The 16,668-nt window shown below is 34.4% G+C and overlaps 1 protein-coding gene across 1 annotated transcript; it reads left to right on the top strand.

Annotated features, from left to right (window-relative positions):
• Positions 1–3,951: 3,951 nt before the first annotated feature.
• Positions 3,952–5,299, top strand: LOC131870170 (rust resistance kinase Lr10-like). The gene has a single exon (XM_059215821.1). The coding sequence runs from the start codon at positions 4,119–4,121 to the stop codon at positions 5,157–5,159; it is 1,041 nt and encodes a 346-aa protein (XP_059071804.1). The 5' UTR covers positions 3,952–4,118; the 3' UTR covers positions 5,160–5,299.
• Positions 5,300–16,668: the final 11,369 nt, after the last annotated feature.

The following is a 16,668-nucleotide window of genomic DNA, read 5'->3' as shown; positions in this document are numbered from 1 at the left end:
AGGAGGGTATTGTATTTGAGATAGGTGTATATTTTCTCGCATAGAGGAGAATCAAAACCAATTAGGGCACAGATAACTTGGGATTCTGAATTGTTATAAGCTGGGGAGAATAATTGCTCCACTAGAAATTCATCTAATGACTTTGTTTATCTAGGATTTATAAGAGCGAGGTGATAGTGGCCATTGCATTAGTAGCTCTATTGTCTGACCTTGGAATCTGTTCAAAGGTAATGTCCACAAAATACTTCTTAAAATTGTCCATTATTCTCTTGTAGGGCATCAACTTGTCATCCTTTGTTTGATAATCATCGTTGACCTGATTGATGATTAATTGAGAGTCTCCATAAAATTTCAATTATGTGATTATCCATTCCACAGCTATTTGGATGCTAGTGACAGGGGCTTCATACTCGGCAATGTTATTGGTTCAAGAGAACATCAATCTGTAGGATCTTGAAATTGTGTGTCCCTCCAAACTGACGAACAAGATGTCGACACCTGATCTATGTTGGGTATAGGATCAATCAAAGTATAGGGTCCATTTCTTGGGTGTGATGGTGAGCACATCTATATCTGGAAATTCCACTTGTAGTGGGTTTTTGTCTAGTAAAGGTGCTTCTTCCAATTGATCTGTAATTGCTTGTACTTTGATGGCCCATCCTTCTGTGTATTGAATGTCGAACTCACTTAGGATCATGACCCATTTAACTAACCTCCCTGTGAGAGTGGCTTTTCTAAGTAGATATTTTAGTGGGTCAATCTTTACTACTAGCTTGGGCGTTCAAATTGATGGAGAGTGGGGAATTGGAAAAGAGGTTGAGAGAAATAGGTAAAGATGATATTGAAGTGGGAGATGACTCAGATAAGGTAAGAAGATTGGCAAAAGTAGGAGTGTGGTGTATTCAATACAATTGTCCCTAAATGCTTTAACAGCTTCAAGGTTGTTATGGACATCATTCAATAAATGTATCTCATGGACTTGAAATGTATATCTTGGAATGTTAGGGGATTAAAATCTCCAGACAAGTCTGAAGGTTTTTGAACTAGCACAAGCATATTGACTTCATGCTTCTCCAGGAAGTTAAAAGCTACCAAAATCATATTGGATGTGAACCTTTCATATGGCTGGAAAGATGCTCCCCTATTATCTATCAATAATGATAAAAGAAAAGGAGGATTTGTCATTCTATTGGGAGGCAAGTGGGCTAATAAGGTGGTAGATAAGGGTTGTTCCCCATGCAACAAGGTTGTGGATCATAGTTAGCACTAAAAATATAGTTAATATTGAGGAATACTTAAAAAATAATGAAGAATATTTTCTATTTATTTCACCTTCATCTTTTAAGTAGTAAGGATTTTTTTTTGTAAAGTAGTTGAGTTGTGTATGAAGAACTGGTCTTTTAACAATTTTTTAAAGGACTAATATATTATGAGATAAAGAATAGATCAAAATGAAGAATATTTTCTATTTATTTCACCTTCATCTTTTAAGTAGTAAGGATTTTTTTTTTGTAAAGTAGTTGAGTTGTGTATGAAGAACTGGTCTTTTAACAATTTTTTAAAGGACTAATATATTATGAGATAAAGAATAGATCAAAATGAATTAGTTAATTTAATATTTGATGTTCTCATGAATACTTTTCTTTGTGATAGGCAATTTAATATTTGATATTTTCATGAATATTTTTCTTGTATTAGGCATTTTAATTGTTTTATTTAGTAAAACAAACATGAATAAAATTATTAAATATTACATTATTAAGATAAAAAATTTGAATGAATCAAGTGTTGTGATGAAAATAATAATCAATAATAGATTCATTAAATAGTTTGTGTTACTATCAAATTCATCATACAATAATAAATGTCATATAATATGTCATATAATGTCTGGTTTGAACTTATATCTAAAAATAATATGAACAAGCATGATGTAGAGGGGTTGAAGAAATTGAAGTCAATCAAGTTTAATTTTAATATAAAAGACACTTTCAAGATTCTCTTCAATATCTTGTATCTCAAGTTTTTAAATATCTCAAAGAGAGGTCATACTACATCAGTCCACCTTATGTGTAAGATTTACCTTGCAAGTTCTAGTTATCTTTTTGTAATTTAGTTGCATGTAGTTGGTTAATTATGTGTATCTACAATGTTTCTGGAGTAAAAAAGAATGGGAAAAATAAGATGATCATGTGAGGATGGAGACATTTGTAATTATTTATTTATTTTGTACTTAATTAGATGTTGGTATGGTTTTTTTGTTTTTCTTGATTGGGTGTTATCTTATCTGAATATTTAGTTTAGCTTGTTTAGTTGTAATGAGTGTGTCATATTAAGAATATGTTATAATTTTCATGAATATAAATCTTGTCTATTTTTATATAACTCAAATTCCTTTCTAATAAATTCTACTAACATTTTCTTAGAAATTATAGATAACATCACTATATTTTTTATCTTTTATTATTAATCAATTATTCAATTAATTAAATTAGGTATACTATAAATCAAGTGATATTAGAACAAATCAAATCTCAAAAACTGAGATAATGTAAATTTGTGTAAATTTTTAACAGAATGTGTTTCTGTAGTGACTTGAAATTAGAATAATGAATCTAGGGTTTGAAAAAAAGTAAGAAAGAACCTGAATGACAAAGCACCACATATCATAGACCCGGCCAACCAAATTAAGCTTGATATCATGTGCTATATTGAAGTTTGTCCTTATGCCTTTTCATTTAGTCTACAGCTCAAACTGATAAACGCAGTTCTTTAACATACAAGTGCGCCCTTCAACACCAAAAGGAAACAGATTACAAGGGTGTATGCGCTCTTGGTTAGGTGGATGTCTTAATCATCTGACTTTGGGGGTTTGAAATGTTGTCACGGAACGTATTGACCACTTAAGTGGTAACTTTTCTTTACCAGATAATCGAATCATTCAAATGCTACCATGATCTCATTCTAATGAGATGCCTCAGGATTCGCCTTCTCTGATAAACGAGGAATGCCCGTAGCTGCAATACTGTCCCTTTTTACTTCAATAAAATCGCCCCTCCATCAGCCAATGTCTCGTTTTAATCTCCTTTATGCCTTCATTCTCTATACCCTTTTACTCCCTTGTTCGCTATGCGCAGACGTCAGTTATACAAACTGCGAAAGCAATCAAACATGTGGCGGTATAAAAATCCCATATCCTTTTGGTTTAAGGGAAAGTGGATGTGGTCTGCCAGACTTACAAGTCGACTGTGAAGATAAGGGACATTTGGTAATCGAAATTGGAAACCAGAGGTACACAATCTTAAACTTTTTTCCAGATAATCAGACTTCAACAATTACTGAGGACACGAGTTTCCAAAATTGTTCATTTTCATATAATCTCAACGAAGATGCAATCCAAGACGGGGGTCTCTTCGATCAAATCCAACGACATAACATCAGTCTACAAGTTCTTGTGTGTGGTTTGCAATGTGTAGCTCTACTACCTGGCCTTGAGGTTCCAGGATGTTATTTTAAATCGGTAACTGTTGAAGAGGCATCAACCCATTGGAATATTGCAGAGGAACAAGACCAGAAATGTAAGAGTTGCGTTTCAAGCGGTGGTCTGTGTGGGTTTAATATTTCCGATTTAAACCAGTTCCTTTGCTTTTGCGAGGATGCACCCCATCAAACCACATGTTCATCAGGTATAATTTGGTTCAAATCTCTCTATATTTTCTTCTAAGCACCCATTAAGTTTAATTGCCTTGCAATTCGAAAATATAAAATACGAAATTGGATTATCTCAGTTTAGTTCAAAAAAAATTATATTCGCATCTGATTAGCATTTACCAAATTTAAACAGTCGAGAGATCAATTTATCGAGCTATAACAGTCAGAACTTAAAAAGGCAGAGATATAACAGGTAAATACTAAGGAACCTTTTTGTGTGAGTTTTAAACATTCTTCTAATTTTCTTGTATGGTGGAGTCACTAATCTATGATACTACACATGAATTCCAGGAATAGCCATTGGGGCAAGTGCTTTCATAGTGATAGTAGCACTATTTCTTATTGTTGTTTATCGAAAGAGGTCATCCTACTTTAGATGGATCCAAAGTTGTGTTGCAAGCGAACCGATGAATTCAGGGTCTATTGGGAAAGTGGAGAATTTTCTCCAAAGTTATATTCATGAAATGCCGACCAGATATTCATTCTCTCAGCTAAAGAAGATCACTAACGACTTTTCAGATAAACTTGGGGAAGGAGGATTCGGCATGGTTTATAAAGGAAAGCTCCCGAGCGGTTTTTTTGTGGCTGTAAAACTTTTGGATCAGTCGAGACAGAGTGAGAGCCAGTTCATGAATGAGGTTGCAACTCTGGGAACCATTCATCACGTTCACTTGGTTCGCCTCATGGGTTATTGTTTTGAAGGTTTCAGAAGCGCACTTGTATATGAGTACATGGCCAATGGATCCCTAGAGAAGTTTCTATTTCAAGGAAAAGAACAAGAACAGAAGCTCAGTTGGGAGCAATTGTATTCAATTGCTTTGGGCGCTGCGCGCGGAATTGCGTATTTGCACCAAGATTGTAACAGGCGCATCATTCATTTTGACATTAAGCCTCACAATATTTTACTGGATGCAGATTTCACGCCCAAAGTAGCTGATTTTGGTCTCGCTAAACTGTATGGGAAGGGAGACGACCACGTATCAATTACGGCAACCAGAGGGACGCCAGGATATGTTGCGCCAGAGGTGTGGAATATAAATTTGGGAGGTGTAACAGACAAATCAGATGTTTACAGTTTTGGAATGCTATTAATGGAGATAGCGGGAAGGAGGAAGAACATTGAGTTGCAGGTGAGCCATTCGAGTCAACTTTATTTTCCGGAATGGGCGTTCAAATTGATAGAAAGTGGGGAGTTGGAAAAGAGGTTGAGAGAAAAAGGTCGATGCGACATGGAAGTGGAAGATGAAGAGAAGGTGAGGAGAATGACGAAAGTAGGACTTTGGTGTATTCAATACAATTCCAATGACCGACCATCAATGAGCAGGGTGGTACAAATGCTGGAAGGAAACGGTGATGATGTAAGCAATCCTCCATTACCTTTCAACTCCTCCCCACCGCGTGAAGTACCATTGTCATCTTCCTCCGAAGAATATTCATCCGTGGTATAGAGTCCACGAAGACTCCTAATCTACCCATCAATCTAGAAATATCTTCATCCATGGTATAGAGAAACGAAGAGGATTTGGACGATTATGAGATGATGCAAGGAGCATCTTTATTATATGGAAACGAATATTATATATTTCTGATGTAAGAATCCATCCTCTGGATATAGAAGTAATTATTATATAACTTAGATGTAAGAATCTTTGTGTGGTGGTTTCAGCTGTTTGGTATTGTAATTTTTTTTTTTTCATTTCTTGAATTGCTATTTTCTTTTCTTGTAATCACATTTTGTTTAATTCAATATATAAAAGAGTAATCATCTTCATCATATCAAAATAAATCATTCATAATTATAATTAGTATTTTTCATGTGATTTTGAAAGGTGTCATAATATTCTTGCTCAATATCACTTAGAGTTTAAAATTATTTTTGTTTTTCATAATATCTTCTAGCTTGATATCATTTAGAGTTTAAAACTATTTTTTGTTTTTAAATCTTAATGACACTTCAAAGTATTTTATTTATTGCCAAAAAATATATTTTGAGAAAAATAATTGGTACATTGGAATTTATCAATTTTTGTTGGGTTGGAAATATGAATAATACAAGGTGTATGCTGGAAATGTGGGATCAACCTGCAAGAGAGAAGAATAGTTCAAACACACACATGAAACATTGCATTAGAGATAGAAATCCAAACAAAGCAAGTTAATGAATCAAAACTCTTTAAAATCGTTCCATGCTCCTTTATCTCTAAAGATCCTCAAGATTCAAGGTGGCCCTCACTTGGAAGAGCACTTGATCTCTTGGATGACAACCTAGAGAACGAGATTTAGAGGATTTTAATATCAAAATGGATGCAACTATGATCCCAATGAATGATTGAGATATGAAACTAGATAGTGATATGGTGTAAAATGAGGAGATTGATACAAAGCTAAACTAGCATGAAAATGATACTAAGATGAAGCTAACATGATATGAGATTAACATGACATATCTAAGATTATAATGCTATCAAAATGATCTAAAATGCTATTCTATTAAAGAGAGGCAAGATTCTTAATGTTATGAGACGATAATGTAGATGCATTAAAACTTGATATGGAGAATGAAGAATGAGAGCTCTATTTATAAGGAAAATAGGGCAAGGGATGGTTGAGATTGAATAATCTCAACAAGGGATAGGATTGAAAGTTATCAATTCATGTGAGGGATTCAATCCAATCCCAAGTTGACAAATGTCTCCTTGAGATGGCTTGAGAGGAGATGCAAGAGACATTAAATGCCTGAGGAGACATGAAGGTTACCTTAGGAGGTAAGGTTGTGGTTGGTTAGGGTCATCCATTGGATAAAGTTTTTACCCAGAGGGTAAACTCTTGTGCAAGGGTTAATAGGATAACCAAGGTTAAAGCCATGAGTGCTTGATGAGACCCTTGGGTTAGATGAGGGTTAAGTTAGAGAGAAAGTCTCTAACCATGAGGGGAGGGTTGAGTTAACCATTAATCATTTGGAAGACTTTGGGGACAAATTTGTAAGAGTCCTTCCAAATTTGGGGGAACTCAATGAGTTAACTTGTTGAAGAAATGAAGCCTTTAATACATTTAGAAGACTTTCTTCCAAATTTGAGAAGTGACCTCCTCAAATTTAGGAAAGGACATGATTAGGAGACTAGAGATGATTAAGATAGGATTAGAAGGCTTCTAGAAGAATGATTAAGGAGATGCAAGTGGAAGATGTAGGATTTTGCAAGTGGATGGAGGATAATAGGATTTAATTAAAATAAAATTAATTTATTTCAATTTTGGATGCAACTTGCATTTGATAGATTTAAATAAATATTTATTTATTTAAATGTGAAATTTAATTTTGCAAGTGGAGGGATTTATAAATAAATCTGGATTTATATAAATACAAAGAGGATTTTAATTAAATGTAGATTTAATTAAAATGGGAAAGGGGAATTTAAATTAAATGTAAATTTAATTAAATGGCTAGGATAGAAGAAGGGAAATATTAATCAAATCTTTAATTTGATTAATGGTCAAAATAGAAGAATAGGATTATCAATTAAATCTTGGTTTAATTAATTGGAAGAATTAGAGATAATTAAATGAATAAAATTCACTTAATTTGTTGCACAACTTTTAGGTGTCTACATTTTTCCCCTCTTTGAGTCGACGTATGGCCACATGTTGATTCAAAGAAAAACGCTCAATTTTGTCATCAAAATTTTTCGATATGATGTTTTTGCCCAAAATTGTTGATATGATGCCCTAGATATGAAAAATGATTTTGATAGGATATGCTGATATGAAACCGATATCAATATGAGACTGATGATGAAGCCGATATGGAAATGTTGATATGATGATATGATATTGCCCCATTGGGCGATAAATTGAAAAAAATTGTGTTGTTTCAAGGGGACGACACGAAGTACGACAATGTTTGGAATTTTGTGCGATTGTTGAATTTTTTGGATTTAAAAATTGTTTTGATTTTTTTGGATTTTTAAAATTTATCACCCGATAGATTTATTAAAAATGATATTGAAAAATGGGGTGAAGACTATGTGGGGATACCATGTACATGCCCCACATGTCCACCGAGGTATCACAGCCGCCTGCGTCAACATGGACTATATAAGCCTCTTAGGGCCCATTTCCACCTCAATTGCACACTTGTCTTTGGAGTATTGGAGCTTGGAGGAGAGAGAGGAGATGGCACCCCCTACCACCATCACCATTTTTAGCAAGTTCGCCAATTTGAGAGGCCAACAGAGTATAGACCACCAATGAGTTGATTATCTAACCCGCTTTGTGAATTTTTAGCTTAGATTTTAGGCGTTTTTGCAAGTTTTTAAATTTTTTGCTCTAGGTTAGGGTTTTTTCATGTTTTTTATTTTTTCACTTCTTTTTGCACATATAATTTTTCTTTTAGCACATGCAATATTTCTTTTTGCAAATATGAGTATTGTCATTGCGCATAGGTTTTTTTAGATAGCGCATTTGATTTGCACAATAGTGCATATGATGTTGATTTTAGCGTATCTGTGAAATAGTGTAGTGCATTATGAATGGTTTTATAGCGCATATGATGATTCTGTTCGCGCATATGAAATTGCGCATTTAACTACTATTTTAGCGCATATGAGACAGGGAGAAATTTTTTAATTTAAAGAAAATTTTGATAGGTTTAATTTGGATTTTTAGGTTCGTTATGAAGTTTTACACCCTGTCAATGTGTTAGTTGAGTCGATTATGTCGATGGGATGGTGTTTGGATGATTTTTGTGTCATGGGCCAGTATGAGTCAGTCATCAATATGAGTCATGTTGATATGGTTCAAATTGTTGGTGTGAATCAAGTCCGTCAAGTCAATATGGTTCAAGGTCGTTATGGCTCAAGGTCGATATGGGTCATTTTATCAATATGAGGTTAGTTGATATGAGTCCTATTTCGATAAGAGTCATGATTGAGATATGAGTCAAAGTTGATATGGGTCCTGATTGCGATATGGGTCAATGTTCGATATGAGTCTTTTGTTGCTCATCATTTATGGGTCAACTCATCATTATTCCATATGGGTCAAGTTTTTGATATGGATTGTTTGGTGTTGGTTGATGTGGATCAATTTTTGATATTGGGCCAAAGACGTTATGGGACTTCTGTTGATATGACTCAATTGTTTTTCGATATGGGTCATTTTGTTGGTATGGATCGTTTGTCGATATGGATCTGTGTTCGATATGGATCTGATTTGATATGGAACTGTGCTCAATATGGGACTGATTTGATTTCCTGATTGGTCTATGATATGAGTTTGGATTGATTGGGTTTTTTAAATTGGTTTTCAATATGGAACTTGATCATTTTAAAATGGTATTTGATTTTCGATAATATGAGTCTTGATATAAAGCTTGTTAAGTGAATTTTGATATGAGGTGTAGACACCTAAAAATGTCTCATTGATCACGTACTAGTTATTCCTCTAATTGATTAAATAATTCTTTAATTATTTAATTTAATTAATTAATCTTATTCTTCTAATTTCATATTTCCTCATCATCTTACTAATTATTCTATTTCCTATTCTATCATTATTTAATCATTTTAATCATTTTCTAAATATTAATTAAATATTAATTATTTAATTAATTCTGATTAATTTCCTAATTTAAATAATCTTTATTATTTAAATATTCAATTTCTATCTCTCTAATTAACTAATTATTTAACCCTTTTCTAAATATTAATTAAATATTAATTTTTTAATTAATTATAATTTAATCCTTAAATTAAATAATCTTTATTATTTAATTAAAGTCCATTTCTAGCATAATTAAATAGTTTCTTTTAATAAATTAATTAATTAATTAATTCTTCTAGTCACATGTGCATGATTTCAAAAATCAAATTCAAAATCAAAGTCAAGTTCTAAATATATTCAAATACTAAATTGAATTAAATGAAATCAATTATTTGAATAAATATCATGCAAAGATTAAATTTGAAAATCTAAGTCAGAGTGCAAGCACATGCTAAATTAATTAATTCAATCAATTAATTAATTAAATCATGTATCTCTCCAATCTCTATTTCCATCTTCTAGTTCTCTTTGTCGTCTTCTTTATTTCCTCCAATCATTCTTTTTCTTCTTTTAGTTAGCTTTTTTTCAAGTAGTTGTCTCAATTAATCTATTCAATCTATTCTGTTTCACCTCCAAGTCAGCAGTTGGACTATCAATCAGCATGTGAGCTCACCCGAGTTCCACCTCTTGATCAATCCGTTCCACCTTTCAATCAATCTCATCCAAAAATCTATAAATTGAGCATTCAATCCTCACAATTCCTCTAGATCACGAACTTCAAATCTTTGTGTCAATTGCAGGTTGTCAGTGCAATATCTGAGAGCCATCATACCACAGAGAGAAGAAGAACAATGGAAGCTATGATGCATAATAGGGAGTTTCATATTGCTTAATTTAGTTTCATTTTTCATCTATTTCATTGGTTTTATGTTTGAATTGCTTAGATAGTTAAGGATTCGTGATCGTCATTATTTCCTATGTAGCAATGGTGTATTTGAGCATGCTACATTTTGGTAAATCCAACGTGAAATAACAGCTAATTAACCTTCTCTATTTTTTGTGTTGTTTTTGCAGATCGTACGGATTTTTTCCTTTTTTGTAGGTTTTGCATAGATTTCAAGACAGACCCCTTCGTCATGCAATCAAACTTACATCATCAGGCAATCGTATAGATAGGGCCACGCAATCGACTAGATAGGGTTACACATTCGTGCGGAACCCATCACGCAATCTCCCTTACATCGTCACGGAATTGACATTTCTTTGTTAGGCAATTGCTCTGTAATTATCACTCATTCGCAGGGAAAATTATTGTTTGATTGTTTCTATTCTCATATCCTTTTTGTTCTCTGATCTATTTAATTCTGTCTAAAATTGAGTAAATCTGGAAACGGATTATTTATATTACATGATTTAATTATAACAGTTTATGGCACGAAAGGTACAATTCAGGATTTCAGGTGTTAGAAGGACAAAGGAACAAAGAAGATAGGCCAAATGCTATCAAAGGGTTCTCCAAGCAGAAAAGTAGATACAAGATTGGGAAAATCAACCAGCCTTTGATACATACAACAACTTATTTCTCTCATATCAAGTTAAATATGATCTAATTAATATTGAATGGATGATGAGAGATTTAGCTAGGGCCTCACAATTGGTTTTGCAAGTTTCTAATCGGGTTTAGTTTAATTTTTTATTTTTTTGTGTTATCTGCTTGCCTGTCACACAATCGTCCTATTTAGATTACACAATCAATTTGTTGGTGTCACGCATTCGATCTGTCAGGATCACGCATTCGCTCTGTTATGTTCACGCATTGGCTTTGTCAGAGTCACGCAATCACGCAGATATTGTCACGCATTCGTTTCTGTCAGTTTTTTGATTTGATTTTACTGCTAATCAGCTGTTTGTAGCCTGTGGCAAATTTACAGAAAGGATCGGATTAGTATTAGATCAATTGCACTCATAATCTCACACTTCGTCTTTTGGTGCTTAAAATTAACATTGGTTAAAATGGACATGCATGCAAAATATCACACTTCATCTGTTGGTGCTTAAGATTAACATTGGTTAAAATTGGCACGCATGTATAACACTTTGATTTGGGCTTAAAATCAACGACGGTTAAAATTGACATGCATGCCTTCATATTTCAATTTGGTGTTTAAAATGGACATGCACATGCGTATTCAACACCTCAATTTGGCTTATAAAATGAACGTGAATCAGGTTGCATTAGATTAAATCATATTTCATTTTCTTAAGGTAAAGAATTTTTATCGTGTTTGGGGTGGACCTACTGTTGCATTAACTAACTTTCCACCCGCCTTTGGGGTCTTGGGAGAAAGGAAGGAGGTGACAAAGACATCCAATTTTATTTTATTCCATGTAATGAGGGGTATCTTTGATTGGTGATTTTATCACCCCACAAAGGTAATTTGAATTGCGATGCCTTGGGGATATCATCTCTCCCAGCGTACGCTCGAGCGAGTTTTTCGAGCTGCTATATAAATATACTGGTCAGGCAGCTAGAATGTTGAGTGAATTCGACGTATGTGGGGGCCTTCCCTACACCGATAAGCTCAACTAAAGTCTTAAGTGGCTTACTCTAAGAATCTGTCATTGGATCGGGACCCCTCGAAACCCTACAATAAGAACCAACTTAGTAGCCCAAAACCCTACATCCAGTGATTCTGGGAGTGTGGATCGTACCCCATAGATACCCTTCATGTACCTTACACTATGATACAAGAATCCCTAGACTATAAGATCTTTGGATCTTTAGGGTAAGACAGACTGGCATGCCCAAGAAGTGTGTGCTGTGGAGTGGAGCCAGTGCTGTTAGACTCTCTATCTATTCATTTTGTCTCTGTATTTTTTAAGGGCCTCATTGAATGATGTCCACTTTCCAACCTAAGATTGTATTTTGTGCTTTTTTACGTATTGTTGTGTCAGACCAGTATTGAGTTAGTCCTTTGGGCTATTTCAAGCCCTATCCTACGTATCTCTGAATTTTCTAAGATTGTTTGAAAAAAAAGTCTAGTCAACTATATTTACCTTCAAATAATTGTTCTCAGATTTGAAGAAACCACGAAACTTGTCCTATACATAGAATTACTAAAAACAAAGTCCATTTTTGAAACGTCAAAACTCAAAGGTTTATACACTTGTGACACTAGGAAGTCCTTGCATAGTCCTCATTTACGTCCTTACTATCATCATAAGTCTTTGCATAGTCATCACTTACGTCATTACTATCGTCATAAGTCTTTGCATAGTCATCACTTACGTCCTTACTATCGTCATAAGTCTTTGCATAGTCCTCACTTACGTCCTTACTATCATCCTAAGTCCTTGCATAGGTCTTCACTTATGTCCTTACTGTCATCCTAAGTCCTTGCATAGGTCTTCATTTAGGTCCTTACTATGGCCCTTAGTCCTTGCATAGTCCTCATTATCATCCCCATTATCATCCTCATATACGTCTTCATCTAGATTTGATATACGTCTGTCTTAGTCCGTCATCATTGACATAATCATCCTACAAAGTTATAGCATGCGTCTTAATGGGTCTCCCAGGTGATGGTTTGCTCCCCTTCAAGCAACCTAATCTAGTCCCAAATGGCAGTCAGCGAGAAATCATTGAAGGTCTAGCGAACTCAGCTTGGGACTCAAGGAGAAACGTACCTCAATATATAGGAGTCGAGTACCAGATAAATATCAAGTATAAAATTGCCCATAGGATTGATAGAGAAATTCTTGCAGAACGTCTAAGAGAAGACATGGAAAAACTTGCATTATAGAAATCCAGAAATACTCAACAAGTCTCGCATCAAAATCCCCAATAGAGAGTCTAGTCTAGTTTTGCATACCTCATATCTATGTCTACAATCTAGCATTAGTCATTGTCTTGCATAAAACCACCCTCATATAGTAGTTGTAAATGCCTGTCACAAAAGGCAAAAGGTATAATGGACCCAAACAATGACTAGTTTGTAAACCCAACTTGGAATATGGACATATCAACTAGTCAACAATCAGGTTCTCAAGCAATGTATACCCTAAATGAATTACAACAACATTTAACAAAAGAAGAAATTGAGTCAGCTCAACAAGATCCACATGTCCTTATGATCTTAGATGCACTTATACATAGTGATAGGGACAAATATCTCTCGTTGTTATTACAAAATGGGGTGAAACTACTTGAAGATTTTGATGTCATGAAGATCTTACCACTAGGAAAAACTTTAGGTCAAGATAACAGTCAAACACTACCCATAACACAAATGCAAGAAATGACCTCCAGTTTTCCTCAAAACATACCTATCCAAAGAAATCTCAATACAAATGCAAACTTTCAAACAAGTGCATCATCTTCAGTGATAAATGTTAGTATACCAACACAAAGCATACTGATAATATCAAGTGTCTCAGCACCTATTCAAATACAAGAAACAAGTGCAACCCAATCTCCGGTTTCCTATTCTATAGGATTGACATATAGTCACCAAAATGAAAATCTAGGTCTTACCAATACAACAAGTACAACTCCACCAAACATAGGTTCGCATATCACTTATTTCACGGTACCTAGTGGAATATACAACACACAAAATTATAATCATGGTACCTTCCAACAACCTCCTAGTTATGCAACCACGAATCCTTTTGTGGGACATACACAAACACAAGGTGTACCTTTGACCCAAACAGATATTCTGACACAACAATTACAAAATTTGCAACAACAAATGACGACCATGCATACTGGTAATGATAAAAAGAGCTACACAATGTAGGACTTACATCCTTATCCTTTCGATCACACATTATACATGTCTTCTTTCCCACCATATTTTGAAATGCCTAAATTCGACAGATATCGAGGGAATGGTGATCCTAGAGACCACATCAGAGAGTTTTTTACGGTATGTATAGAGGTTGCAACTGAAGATACTTACTTAATGAGACTATTTCCTAAAAGTATGGGGGTCTTGGCTTTAGAGTGGTTTTCACATTTACCACCAACCATCACATCACGGGGAGAATTAGCTAAACATTTTATTGCAAACCTCTCACATAGCATTGAAACCCTAGTTACTTTGATGGACTTATGTGCCGCTAAAAAATATGAGAATGAAACATTTGCATCCTTCATACAATGATGGAGGGCTCTCTATAGGAGGTGCAAAACAGTTATCCCAGAAATAGAGCAAGTGGATATGTTCACATTAAACTTGATTCCCAAGATTAAATATTTGATACAAATGCAATATTTAACCACATTCAAACAAATCACAGAAAAAGCTCTAAAATGTGAGAAGGGACTAGTGGAACAAGGTCTTATTAAGTATGCAAACACCAACAACAATGACAAATCCAAGTTTTGGTCGAAAAACAAAAATGTGACCAATGATGGTATTGTAGACACCAGAATAGTAAATAGAACTCAACCGGTTTTATCTTTGGGAACGAATCAATCATCAAATCCACGTATAGAGAATAGCCTTACTTCAACAAATGTAAACACAACACAAAACAAGAACACAAGGTACCCTAGAGTAAATGATCCAAGGAGGAATTACACACCTCTAGGAGAACCTATTGAGTCAGCGCTCAAAAAGTTAATACAGACAAACATGATCACTTTACCAAAAATAAGAGTATATGAACCAGGTCCTTTCAAACCCACATGGTGGAATGATAATGATTTATGTGATTATCATCAGACTAAAGGTCACAAAACAACTAGCTGCTACAAATTGAAAAACTTGGTCCAAGATATGATAGACCAAGGTGACATCACAATCGATACTAATAAAACCTCAGCAAACATGAATCATACAATCTTTAAGGATCCATTTGTTAAGAATGAAAAAGGGAAAGCTACCACATCAGGTACTCAAGACAATACAACTAACTACACAAAGGTCTCATACGACTACACTATTCATGCCATTAGCTTAGGACATATAGTAAACAATGATTCACAAGAAACACTTGATCAAGATGAGCAATATCTAGACACTCACACAGATGATAACCAAATTTGCATGATATCAGAGGCACCAAAATATGGTGATGATAGAAATCTTTGTCTCAGAGACTGGGGGCATGATCAACCATCTCATTCAGGTTGGTTTGAAGATGAACTCATAGAACACATCATGGATGTCAAGCATACACATAAAGACTATGAAGAGGGATTTAACATAAATCTTGATAACACAGCATATGATACCGACAATACCTGTAAGTCATATGATACAGTGGCTACAAATCACCATAACTCCCCGAGACAAAGACTGTGCCGTAGTTACTCATAGATCAAAGGTAACTTTACAAGGAATACCACAAAATCATCCACCAACAATAGGGACCTATAGTGTTGTTGAGCAACTTAAGAAAACTCTGGCACACATATCATTATTCAAAATTTTGTGTATTTCACCCACTCCTAGAGCTATATTGGACAAAGCAATTCAATATTCGGTAGTGGACAGAGATATAGATGAAAATTGTTTTGATTTTTTTTTTTAAATATTTGATTTTTTTTTTTAAAATTTGGATTTTTAAAATTTATCGCTCGATAGTTTTATTAAAAATGATATTGAAAAATGACGTGAAGACTATGTGGGAATAGCATTCACATGCCCCACACGTCCATTGAGGTATCACAGCCTCTTGCATCAACATGAGCTATATAAGCCTCCTAGGGCCCAATTCCACCTCATTTGCACACTTGTCTTTGGAGTATTGGAGCTTGGAGGAGATAGAGGAGATGAAACCCTACCACCATCACCATTTTGAGAGATTTCATCAATTTGAGAGGCCAATAGAGTACGGACCACCGGTGAGTTGATTATCTAACCCGCTTTGTGAATTTTTAGCTTAGATTTTAGGTGTTTTGGCAAGTTTTTAAATTTTTCACTCTAGGTTAGCGTTTTCCGCGTTTTTAATTTTTTCACTTCTTTTTGCGCATATGATTTTTCTTTTAGCACATGTGATGTTTCTTTTCGTGCATATGAGTATTGTCGTCGTGCATTTGAATTTTAATTGTCTGCATAGGTTTTCTTAGATAGCACATTTGATTTGCACAATAGCGCATATGATGTTGATTTTAGTGCATCTGTGAAACAGTGTAGCGCATTATGAATTTTTTTATAGCACATATGATAGATTAAATAATGCATATGAAATTGCACATTTAACTATTATTTTAGCGCATATGAGAGAAAGAGCAATTTTTTGAATTTAAAGAAATTTTTGACAAGTGTAATTTGGATTTTTAGGTTCTTTATGAAGTTTTACACCCTGTCAATGTGTCAATTGAGCTGATTGTGTTGATGGGACAGTGTTTGGGTGATTTTCATGTTATGGGCTAGTATGAGTCAGTCATCGATATGAGTCATGTTG

The sequence above is a fragment of the Cryptomeria japonica genome, unplaced genomic scaffold, assembly GCF_030272615.1.
Source record: "Cryptomeria japonica unplaced genomic scaffold, Sugi_1.0 HiC_scaffold_298, whole genome shotgun sequence".
Lineage (NCBI taxonomy): Eukaryota > Viridiplantae > Streptophyta > Pinopsida > Cupressales > Cupressaceae > Cryptomeria > Cryptomeria japonica.
The sequence above is the reverse complement of the archived record's forward strand: the minus strand, read 5'-3'. Positions and strand labels throughout refer to the sequence as shown.